The sequence below is a fragment of the Bacillus rossius genome, chromosome 10, assembly GCF_032445375.1.
Source record: "Bacillus rossius redtenbacheri isolate Brsri chromosome 10, Brsri_v3, whole genome shotgun sequence".
NCBI classification, from domain to species: domain Eukaryota; kingdom Metazoa; phylum Arthropoda; class Insecta; order Phasmatodea; family Bacillidae; genus Bacillus; species Bacillus rossius.
Window position 1 is genome coordinate 54,561,740 of NC_086337.1, and position 12,360 is coordinate 54,574,099.

Here is a 12,360-nt window from a genome sequence, read left to right on the forward strand (position 1 = left end):
TTGTCTGTAAAGTCGGTTTACGGACGATAATTTTACGTGATAATGTCGTAAGAAAACACTGATGAAAAATTGCATACTTTTCAATTTTTAAATATTATTTACAGTTATGCAAATTTAATTTAAATAATTTGTTTAAATATAATCACGAACAATTAGTTATAGAAATAAACTGAAATCAAGTTAATATCAATAAATTGTTAATTTTAAATGATGAAATGGGACAAATAAATAAAATTTTTTTTAAATTGCTGCTTTTAAAAAGCCTGCCTTAACCTGCCTGATACTATAGAAGATTTTCTCGCACGGTGGTTAGCCGGTCTTGCACGCCAGCTCAGGCGGAACGTGACAATGAGTCGTGCTTTTTCGTGCGTGCAGCCGGCGTTCATCGATTTATAAGACGTTATCACGTCAAAAGAAGCTAATTAAGTGAAAACGACCAAGTAGAATCCAAATGTTGGCCGATGAGCCAGGACCAGGGCGTGCTAGCCAGGACCGTGCCATGCTGTGCTGCAGTCTCAGCGCCAGCTGCTGGCGTTGGAGCTGCAGGCCAAGCGGCTGGAGCTGGAGGCCCTCATGAGCAAGGACCAGGGGCTGCCGTGTGCCGTCAACCACGACAAGACTCGCTCCATGGACACAGGTACGCTTTCTCCTTGGTATCTCTGCTTACCATTACACTGCGCCCTAATTCGAGGATAACTCTTACGGTGAAAATGTTAAATTTTTTTTTGCCCAAAATTATAGATGCGATCTGTACACAGGGGTGCTTTGGGTAAATAAAGCAGCAGATGATTAATAATTAATAATTAATTTATTTTGTATTTAAAATTTTGTTCTCCATTTCTGTTGCTGTTATCCATTGTGTTTGTCTAATTGAAAATAAAAAGTCATGATGTTAATGTTGACAAACATATGTGGACTGCATCAAGATGTTTTTAACCGACGATGCAACATAAATTACACGATAGCATCAGCCCGCACCATTGCGACCTACCGCCATCATGCCGATGAAAACGAAGACTGTTTTTTTTGTTTCTCAATGCAGGGATGCCACTCTCACGGTTTATGGACGCCAACACTCGCAGTGTTTCGACATGGTGCCAACTGTAGAAAGCTGGGGCGCTGGTGATTTAAACTGTGTCTATCACTTGGCCTGGTACAAGTGCCACAAAGTCAACTCACAACACAGTTCTATAAACAAGAGTTCACACTAAGTACCAAAACATGAAATATTGTTTTTTTTTGAAGCAAAGACCTGTTCATTTTCTCTGAGGGCAGTGTGTGGCCGAGGTTGTCTGTGGGTCGCCAGTCGGCATCGTGCTCTGCCGTGTCTCCCGTCGCGTGCGAGTGTGTGCAGCACCAGGTGGTGGTGTTGCAGGCTACGTGGACGGCACCACCAGCACCACCTGGGGCAGCACCACCCAGGACCTGGCCGACCGCAGTCTCTGCTACTCCAGGTGAGCACCGCGCCTTGAACCACCAGTCAGCGGGCGTTCAGAACTGCCGATGATCCACTCACTTTAGGTGGGTCTGATAAACCTGTGCAGGAGACATCTGAACTGTTGTGGCCTGTGCGAATACTACTACTACTACTACTACTACTACTACTACTACTACTACTACTACTACTACTACTACTACTACTACTACTACTAATACTACTAATACTACTACTACTAATACTAATACTACTACTACGACTACTATTATGATTATGCGAAGCAAATATCAAATTGAATGTTTCAAATATTTGTAAAGTCGAATCAAATTGGGAAATTTGTTCTCAGCTAAGCTGAAGTAAACATTTATTTTAAAAAATACAGGATGGAAGTAAAAAAATAAAAAAAATAACCATTAAACGAGTCAGAAATATTGAGTGTCTAATCAGCGTTTCGTGCGACAAACCTCGTGCACGTAGCTGGATGTGTGTGTGTGTGTGTGTGTGTGTTGCAAGTGACGAGGGCGGAGAAGAGGAGGAGGACGTGGAGGTGTGCCCCAGCGTGCAGATGAGGGTCCGAGCGCAGAGGGAGCCGGCCCCCTCCAGGGAACCTCTCCACATGTCGCTGTGTCTGGACTCCGCGCCCAGCACCCAGCCACACACCTCTGGTAGCGACTTATCTCCTCTTCCCTTGCTTCCGTGTTTCCCTTCTTCATTGGTTGTTCTCTTGAAAATGACCCAAAACTGGAGTAGATGTTAATGCTTGTTCAATGTTTGGACAGTCATTTCTTAAGCTTTTTTGCCCAAAAATTGTGGATGAATGTTTTTTGATGAATTTACTTTTAAAAGAAGCCTTCTTTGTTGAATCTTTGACAGAAAATAATGATCACGCCAAATTCCTTTACAAGAAAACAGTGCCCGATAAATATTTGTAAATAAATTTAACGGGACAGTAGAGATATCATTCCCAACTGGATCTTACCCAGTAGCATTAAAAAACACTGTAACGTACCATGGAACACACCCAGGCCTGGTTGGCAAATAACGTAAATATAAAGACTCAAAGACACAAATAAGGCCTAAACATGAATTTGTATTGTGGTAGACTAGAACAAGAAATGTAGACAAGCAAAACTAAATTATAAATACTTTTACATGCACGGCAACCACATGTTTATATATACAAGCACAGTTACGAATTACGACGTCGTCGTGACTTACCTGAATCACGGACCTCGGAGGCGGCTCCACCAGTATTTAGTGAGGTCGTCAGACCAGATGAATAACGAGAAAAAAGATTTACGTCAGAAATTACAGCATCATTTTAACGGCTAATGTGCTTGCCCTGTGTCGAAGGAGAGAAGGAAAGGGGAAACGTAAGGAAGAGTGGACGACTCACGGTAAAAAGGGGTGGGGGGGAAATAGGAAGCCAAAGGAGAATAATGGAATCGAACACATTGAACATAACTACTGGCCTCCCATGCTGGCTTTGGCTTCTTCCCAATCCGTAGTTCCACCAATATCTCACCTGAAGCTCGGAATGTTCCCGATGTTTCCCTTGCTGTTGGAAAGCAGGCAGGACCGCGACGGAGCTTGGTGTGCCTGTCGCAGGAGACGGCGCGGCACGCCCGTCGTGGCTCGCGCCCCAGGACGCAGCGAGCAGCAAGGCCGTGCCGCCCACGAGCGACTACGCACCACCCAGCAGCACCCTCTCCGGAGGTGCCCCTAACAACGTGTGGAAGCCACCGCATCTCCAGGTACGCCAAGTGAGCATACGGTAATAACTAGTGGAACACCTCACAAGAGAAGCTGTTGAGGCGATTAAACTAAAAAAAACTGCTAAGGGCTTATATGACAGTGTTTGTATTGAGCTGTATGGATGGTGCTTAGCTGGTACATATATAGATGCCTTTAGAGGGCGTGAGTCAGTGGTGCCAGCCACACAAGGCTGTAGTTTCATTGGCACCTTCTAGTTCGGTATTTGGTACTAACATAAAACGTTTATCCTTCAGAACATTTACAGTATTATAATTTTCATAAAAAATTATGTTATTTTTGCCTTAAAGAGGTTTTTAAAGTTTTTATGGACATAAAACATTGCTGGTTCCGCTTCATGTCATAAGATACTTCAATAGCGGGCAAAAAGATGAATATGTAAATGTAACAAAAAAAAGTCAAATCAATTTTAATTGCCAAAGAAAGCTAAATAAATTATTTTGAGGAAAATTTTAATTGTTTCCTGAGTAGCTTGTAGCATATACTTCTAATTTCATAAGTTTCAGTTCTGGCATCCATTTAGGGGCAGCTCATATTGTAGATAAGTTCCCAAAAAAGTGACACCAAAATTGAAATGCTAAGTATCATATACAGTAATATACTAAATATGTATTTTTTTTTAATTTCACGTAATTGTGAGTTGAAAATCTACACTATATTACTACCGACACCTGTTGATTACCAGCCAGATGCAGCAGCAGAACATGGTGCTCACCATGCTGGACCAGTGCTGCCAACTGTTATCTCTGGTCGAGAGTGAACGCTGTGTGTCGCAGGGGGACGGCTGGGGCGTGGTGTACTCTCCGCTGCCTGGGGACTCGTACTACCAACACCTGCTGGCCACCAGCCAGATGCAGCAGCAGAATATGGTGTTCACCATGCTGAACCAGTGCTGCCAACTGCTGTGGCTGCAGCAGCGCGATCTGCAGGCCCTGCGTGCTGCTGTACACTCGGTAACAGTCTCTCCTGCCAGGCAGTGTTTTAGTGTTGTTCAACTGCTTAAAGGAGCATGCAGAAAAAAATATTTATCCTTTCTTACCTAGGAAAAAGTATTTCCAAAAGACCCAAGTCCATAAAGAGCAATTTCATAAAGCCCAAGTCCAAAAAGTCCAATAACAAAAAGCAAAATTCCAAAAATCCTAAGTTTATAAAGTCCAAAACCATTATATCGTTTGCCGAAAAGCCCAATTTCAAAAAGAAAAAGTAAAAAAGCCAAAGTCTAAAATCTCAAAGCTGAAAAAAGACAATGTCAAAAATGACAATGTCCAAAAAGCTCAATTCCTTAAATTACAATCCAAAAAAAATTTTTTTTATTATTAAAAAGGCTAATTCCAAAATGCAGAATTCCATAAAGCCCATTTCCAAAAGGCCCAATTTAAAATATATACATAAATAACTGTCATTGAAAGTGGCGTAAGTGACGCAGTTTTTAGGCAGAGCATGTATTTTTTCAAGTAAGCTAATTTTAAATGCTCCTACATGGTTTCCCCTTCCTGATCTGGTAGCTGCCTGGTTGTCTTATTTAATTGCTAATCTGTATTAGAATTAGTTGATATAATTTTCGGTTAAGAATAATCATTAATTCGTATCAATCACTATCACTAGTCATGATTAATCGTTGCCAGTACTGGTGCACCAGGTGTACATTTTTATCATCTTAAAACTACCTATATAAAAATAAAATTGTATTTTAAAAATTATGAAAGTGAAACAGAAATTTGAGCATTTTACGACTGCCTTTTAATATTTAACTTGAACATATTTTTATATTACATTATTTGCAAAATATTTTTAGGTGATCACTGGAAAACAAATCAAATACTGTTTGAGATTGCTGTCCTCAGGTCGTCGGCCATAACCTTGTTTCTCTTTGTTTGGTGCTGGTGAGTGGAACGGGGGAAGTGTCGCGGGCGGTGTGAGAGAGGCGGGAGGGGGTGCAGCTGCAGGAGCGGGTCTCGGGGGCGGGTCCCGGCACGGAGCCCGCGGAGGCCGCTCGCTGCGGCATGGCCGGGTACGGGCTGTTCCTGCCCGCGCAGGATGAGGCCCAGCTCAACAACTGCTTCCCCAGCACGCCCGCGCTGAACAACCAGGTGCCGCCCGGCAACCGCGCCAACAACTACTGGGACAACTTCCGCAGGTACCCGGCACCGTCCGTTTGGGTTCTGCTTCGCTGCGCGTTCGCATCTGTGTGTGTGTCTGGTATCTTCGCTGAATTTCGAGTTTTGTGGATATGTACCTACTCTCTATGTGCCTCTCGTATGGCGAAGAATTCGTTTTTTCAACTATCAGCCAACCTATAAGTATAAAACAGCGATAGCTGATCACATAATATAATGACAGGTGGATTAATGTGTTGCATACTGTTATCTTTAAAAGATTTGTGCAATGGGAGTGCATGACTTGATGTAAGTTTTTGGACATACGCCATTGCATTGTTAGCAATGGCGTATGTCCAAAAACTTACATCAAGTCGTGTTGCATACTGTCCTACTGCTTGTCTGAGTGGGTGCAGTAAGGTGAAAGGCACAGCATGCAGTGTCCAAAAGCTTACATCAAGTCAGTGTGTTGTGTGGTGTGGCAGTTACTCGCGCCAGAACCTGCTGTCGACGGGCGCGTCGAAGAGCAACGAGGGCCCGGGGGCGGCCTCGCACAGCCCCAGCCCGCTCGTGGAGCGCTCGCACAACTCGCTGCAGGGTCCGGCCCTGTCCCTGGGCGCGGCCGCCCTGCCCGTCCCGCCGGAGCGGCCGCCGTCCGCGTGAGTGCACGGCTCCTCGCACGACCGGGTCTCCTCGCGGCAGCGCGGGAGGGACCGTGCAGGACGACTCCTGTGTTGCAGAGGGCGCAAGGACAAGCTGAACACGGACCAGACGCAGCGGGGCCGGGCCGTGAATCAGCGTGCCGCCGGCGCTGCCTCCGTCGCAACCACGGCCGCCGTCAAGAAGAGGAGACACCCCGCCCCCAAGATCACCTCCCTGCCCCCTCGCAACACCCACAAGTTAGTAGCGTGCAGTTTGATCAACACAAGAACACAGTACAGGGTACTTCCCATTTTTAAATGTGCTGACATTGTGCAGTCGACTGCCGAGTATAGAAAACTTAATGATTTTAGGTTTAAGAGCTATTTTATCAAAAATTGTTCTTGAAATTCAAAAATTTGAACTCGTTCCTAACCCTTAAAACTAAACAAAAATCTTATTTGGGATACAAAAGTTTTTAAATTGAAATATCAATGGATGTCTTTTGAAAGTACGAACACACTAATGGTGGTCGCCAAAGCAAGCTTAAACATGGCCCAGTCCTCACAGCTCTGTCTTCACACTGACAACACAGGCCGGGAGAAGAGTGGTTTCCGTGATGTAAGCAGACAGCTTGTTTTCTTTCAGGCGACGGGGCTGCTGACACAAACTGCCTTGGCTACCACACGGAAAAATATCATTGTTTGTTATCTTAAGAGTCGAGAACTCAAAAAGTACACGGGCCATAGTTCACGTCGACCGTCGCACAGTGCTCGTGATAGTTGCCATCGCCTTGTGGAGACGGGCACTTTTTTAATTGGCCACAGCTGTGTGAAAGTTAAAACGGCAGTAAGTCATCCAGAAGACCGAGCTGGCATGCTGCTGCTGCTGCTTTGCGCTTGCACGCCGTGACTGCTTGCTGCATTCCTGATCACTTCATCAGCAGTTTGATATCTGCTCAAGATAATGTTGTTTTTACCAAACAATATCTCCTAGTTGCATGTGTATGTATGTAATTTTCTGGTTGTGCTGTGTTATACTGTGTGAATTTGCAACGATTCTAGAAAATACGTAGTTAGCAACAATTACTTCTGCACAGATACTTTCTGGTTAAAAAAATCGCACAATCTGTTACATTCAAGTCACCCATGCAGTTCTGAAGTGAAGCCATGTATGTCGAAGGTCCACTATTCGCAGGTGATGAATTGTTGTTGTAGTGGCAGTGCTGGCGCTGGCGTCTGCTACCTCAGGGACGACAGCTCGCGCCCAGTGCACGAGGAGGTGACTGCACTCATATCGGCCAACGAGAGCCGCCCGGACTTCTTGCTGCAACTGTTCCGTGAGCTGCGCTCCCTCCACTCGGACCCTCTGAGGCAGAGCGCGCCTCGCTCCGTCCTCCAGGTACGCCCTACGCCTCTCTCTCTCGTGAGCTCCCGCATCTCATTCATCTCGTAGTTAACAACCATTCGTTAGTTCAGGTTCCACTAGTGTGGGCTAGTATATGGAGGGTAACTGTCCAGATGATATTTTGCATTTGTTAAAACATATATGTACATTGAAATCTCTTTAGTATAAAACCAGTCAATACAAAACAGGTTTACTATGTAATTCAGAGTTGGTTTTATCCGAAGGGCATACAATTAAATGTATTATTTAATGGTTAGTACAACTAGCACAGGACTATGAAAGGAAACAATGTGAATTTTAAACTTAAATAATAGTAACCCCATCTCCTTGTTTGAGGGTAGGATGGTGGAAATAACTTAAAAAGTACCTAATTTAGTATGACTGTTTGTAGGGTACTTATAAAACTTTTCTGTCCTAAATGCCAGGTAAGAATAGCATTGTACGTCAACCCTCGAGACTTCCGTATCAGAAGTCCAGAGACTCCTGGGTCTCCGGAGCGAGCCAGGCACGCCCGCGTACACGGGTGTGGACGGGCTACGATCTCGACCCCCGTGGACCCGTATGGGGCGTGAGATGTTCTTCCAGGCGACCGTCCAGACATTCCAAATAGTCTTGGAACAAACCATTTGGAAAAGAAAGTAGCTTGAGTTGGTTGTAGTCAAACTGCAGCTTCACCATATCAATTTGTTGCAAAGTCGATAATGTGAGAACCAGATTTCATATAAGGGCCATTCTAAAGCTCTCCGATTAAGACTTGGCCACGCTAATAATTGAACTCATTTAATTATAATTACTGTTCCTAATGAAAATTCCTTCAGAATTATCTAACAGAGTTGCAGCACATTTGATAGAGATATTAAACTCAAGTTCAATCAATAGAGACTAGAGTTCCACTATTTCTCGTAAGTACGTATACATTGGGGCAAACAGTAACAAGCATCCTGTATATTCAGCGATGAGTACGGAGAGTGAAAGAACATGGTGTTGCAGCCACGGCAGTTCTCACCACTCGACGTTCCTGCAGAGAGAGTGGCTGCTGCTTCCGCGCCCCCGATCGACGACGTCAAGGTAAGCAACGAATCACTCTCTTCGTCGCACATGTTGTGTTGTGTCAGAAGAGCGACATGGTCTGCCACTATGTGTGAATTGTGTGTGTGGCGTAGGCCACATGGCAAAATGTAACCTGCCGGTTCATTTAGTTGATAACAACTGAATTAATTGTCACAGACTGTGCTGGCAAGATTGAGGGTTATCTTACCGAATATTAAAAATCCTTGTCGTTCTGGTAACAGATGAAGTAGTTTTTACTTAACATATGTACACAAGGAAGGGTTAAACTTTAAACCTGACAACAAGGTCTCTCTGTTGATTGTGCCTCCTGGTTATACCTTATTACACTCCTTACCTTATCACTCTGCTTACTGACAATGTGAACCTGAGATATTTTATTTAAATTAAATGCTGAGAAAGTTAGCAAGATCCATAGAATAGCTCCTTGAAGCCAAAAGTTCCTGTCGCAGCTTGAGAGTTAGGGTGGCTGGGGTTAAGGTGGCCAACTTGACTTGCTGATATATGTAATCTCCCGCCAGAGCGAGAGAACTAACATTGGATGTAGCAAACAGTGCATGACTATAAATCCTAATCCTTAAGCATTGGTTATTAACACATGGATTAATTCAAAAGAAACAACGTTTTTGTTATGCTCACAATGCATTGCAGGTGCCAAGTCAGATAGTACAGCATAATTTTTTGATAATGTCTTACTAGTGACACTCTCCACTGTCGCTGCCCTTCACCGTAGCACTAGCGACCGCTAAAGCCAGATGCCTTTTAAGTCCACTGGGAAAACTAACTTCAGCAAATTTTGAGTTAGGCATGATGTTGCTGCCAGCCTACGTCCAAGCCTGTGCACTCGTGAGTGCGGTACGATGCACTTGTCGTGCCCGCTAGGTACACGTGTTCACTGCCGCTGCGTCCCACCGAGTAACTGACTGTGCCAAAACAGCTTTTTTCCTGAGCGCATTGCCACTGAATTAACATGCTACAAAAGGGTGGCGTATGCAATATTTATAGATTAAATTCAATGCACAATACCATTAAATTGGAGTTGACTGATGATCAGTACTCGTTTTCCAAACCTGATAATTAATACCTACTCATCATTTCATTATTCTCATTTATCTTTAGTGGATAAACACCTTACTTTTGTTTTATCTACTACTACTACTACTACTACTACTACTACTACTACTACTGTGTAAAATACCTTTAAATAGTAAGGCATGAGAGATTTGCACCTTTTACTAGTCGCCACATAGAAGACTGTCTTCCCGTAACCATCCTAGGCTGACGATCTGCCATGAGAAGAGTGAAACTAACTGTGTGAGGCGGGCGGTGGCAGTACCGTCCCCTCTGCCTCTACGGTTTCACCCGCGAGAGAGCGCTAGGCAGGCAGGTGGTTGTGTGCGCAGGTCAGCGACATGAAGACGTGCACCCCGGCTGCGGACTGGATGTTCTCCGGCCTGCTGGTCGACAAGGGACCCTCCGCCGCTGGCGACCGGCAGGTCTGTATCTGCAGAGATGGCTCCAGTCGAGTTGCAATGTCGTCTTCATTGTCTGGGTGGGATTATTACAATTCCATTGACACTCACATTAATGGAATTTATCTGGTTCAGTATTATTTGCTTACTGAGCTATATTTATAGGAACCATTTTTTGGAATACAGTCAACTAGCAATTCTACAACCCTTTAAGGTTTCCATAAATGTTATGTTATTTTGAATATGTCTTTATTGGATTTTAGCCAATTTCGACCAATTTTCAATCTCTAAATTCAAAAATTAATTTTTTTTTAACAACTGCAAAAATAAAGTGTTAATTGTCAGCAAGTGCAGGTATGACATGTCAACGTGTGTTGGTGTGACGCATATCCACTTGGCACGGATTGCCAAAAAATTGCCATGCCTCTCATCAGCTATGTTTGATTCAATCATATCTACAGCATGTGTGAAAATTATGATTTTTCTATAACTTACTTAATCAAAATATTTAAATTTGTTATGCTCCTAAAGCTCCTGAACTGGGCAACGACATGTTGTGATTGTAAAACATTCTTCGTTATACAAAATATTAAACGATAGTACATTTTCAATTGACTATGAGTATATTCTATGAGGTATTGTTTTTAGCAAATGAATTCACTGTATTAAGTACCGCAGTTGAAAGTTGGATGGGTATGATAGCCGGCACTGGAGGTCACAGTGTCACGGATGTGTGGGGCTGCAGGAGGAGAACGGACCGGTGCTCCCGGAGCCTCTACCGAGGAACGCTGCCTGGAAGATGAAGGAACTGCTGACGGTGTCTCCAGATCTTCAGCTGGTGAGTGACACGGCTGGATGCCTGCGGTGGTTGGCGGGAGACTGGAGTGTCCCGTGCGTGGTGTTGCAGCTGGCCCAGGGGCAGGGACACGCACACGCAGACTGGAGCGTTCAGAGCGTGGTGACGGAACTACGCCCGCTGCTGCGAGCCCATTATGACGACACCTGCACACCAGCGCTGCTGGAGACCCTGAGATGTGCCGTGGTGAGGCTGCTGCCGGAGCAGTGCAGCGACGCGTACTGCTGCAGCCAGCTGGACGTCCTGCTGCGTGACGCCTTCCTGCCCTTCCACCACTGCCGGTAACTGACACCTCCTCCCTCTCTATCTACGCTGCTTACCACCACCTCCGTCTCTGTCTGCGCTGCTTACCACCACCTCCGTCTCTATCTACGCTGCTTACCACCACCTCTGTCTCTATCTACGCTGCTTACCACCACCTCCGTCTCTATCTACGCTGCTTACCACCACCTCCGTCTCTATCTACGCTGCTTACCACCACCTCTGTCTCTATCTACGCTGCTTTCCACCACCTCCATCTATATCTACGCTATCTGTTTACTTCCTCTATCTGTTTAACACCACCTCCGTGTCTAACTACACTGTTTAAAACCACCTCCGTCTCTATCCATGCTGCTTGACACCACCTCTGTCTCTATCTGCGCTGCTTACCACCATCTCCGTCTCCACCTTCAACGCTGTTTAACACCACCTCCGTCTCTATCTACACTGCCTACCACCACCTCCATCTCTATCTACACTGCTTACCACCACCTCCATCTATATCTATGCTGTTTACACCACCTCCATCTATATCTACACTGCTTACCACCTCCTCCATCTCTATCTACACTGCTGAGCAGTGCAGCAATGTGTACCGCTGCAGTTAGCTGGATGCCCTGCTGTGACACCTTCTTGCCCACCCACTACTGCCGGTCAACATGATCACTAGTCTGTATCTTCCCTCGGGGGCTAGCAGGTATTGTGTCGTGTTGTACAGGCTGGGCAACGTGGCAGAACAGTTGCTGGTCGTGGTGGCAGAAGTGCTGCAGGGCGAGCTGAGCTTCCTGGCGCAGGCCGGCCAACTGTGCAGACCCCCGTCGCCTGCTACTGTCTTCACGGTACGTAACACGCTGTCACCAAAACAGTTTAGTGTTGTGACTGATACACGATGCTCTTTTACGATATAATGATTTCTAATACTCGGAACAATAAAAATTAATCTGCAAGTAATTGAGTGATTTTAAATGTACCAATGCTGTAATCTCAAAATGAGTTGCTAATAACAGTTCATCTATTCAGTACATAAATTTGGTACAAGTGTAACGCTAAATATGTTTCGGTCCTCGAGTTTAATATATAAAAAGAAATAATTTTTTGGTTCAAGTTCAATTTTTTATTAAAACTGCTGATTATATTGTGCTTTCAGTAGCATTTCAGTGCTTTATGGTTAGGGACACCTGTATTTCGCGAATATATTTCGTGTCAAGGTATTTCACAAAATACTGTAGCTTTTCTCCTGTGGTTATTGACTGAGGTCGGTGAGAGGTGTCGTCCGGCTCTTGACAGGGCCAATGAGAATGTGGTCACAGTACTGCTGCACCCTCACAGTTTGCCATGACTCTTAGAAAA

The 12,360-nt window shown here is 44.8% G+C and overlaps 1 protein-coding gene across 4 annotated transcripts in view; it reads left to right on the plus strand.

The window, feature by feature from the left end:
• LOC134536169 (uncharacterized) overlaps window positions 1-12,360 on the plus strand; it is a 39,848-nt gene that overhangs the window by 22,698 nt on the left and 4,790 nt on the right. For 2 of the 4 annotated variants that reach the window (XM_063375804.1, XM_063375805.1), the window contains exons 16-29: window positions 514-637; window positions 1,376-1,454; window positions 1,952-2,103; window positions 3,047-3,192; window positions 3,988-4,164; window positions 5,152-5,348; window positions 5,793-5,966; window positions 6,048-6,206; window positions 7,164-7,347; window positions 8,344-8,421; window positions 9,825-9,917; window positions 10,639-10,731; window positions 10,801-11,030; window positions 11,729-11,849. In XM_063375804.1, coding sequence (XP_063231874.1) covers window positions 514-637; window positions 1,376-1,454; window positions 1,952-2,103; window positions 3,047-3,192; window positions 3,988-4,164; window positions 5,152-5,348; window positions 5,793-5,966; window positions 6,048-6,206; window positions 7,164-7,347; window positions 8,344-8,421; window positions 9,825-9,917; window positions 10,639-10,731; window positions 10,801-11,030; window positions 11,729-11,849 — 2,007 coding nt within the window. Of the gene's footprint in view, window positions 1-513; window positions 638-1,375; window positions 1,455-1,951; window positions 2,104-3,046; window positions 3,193-3,987; window positions 4,165-5,151; window positions 5,349-5,792; window positions 5,967-6,047; window positions 6,207-7,163; window positions 7,348-8,343; window positions 8,422-9,824; window positions 9,918-10,638; window positions 11,031-11,728; window positions 11,850-12,360 lie in introns of all 4 variants that reach the window. The other 2 variants (XM_063375801.1, XM_063375803.1) reach the window with 1 other exon arrangement.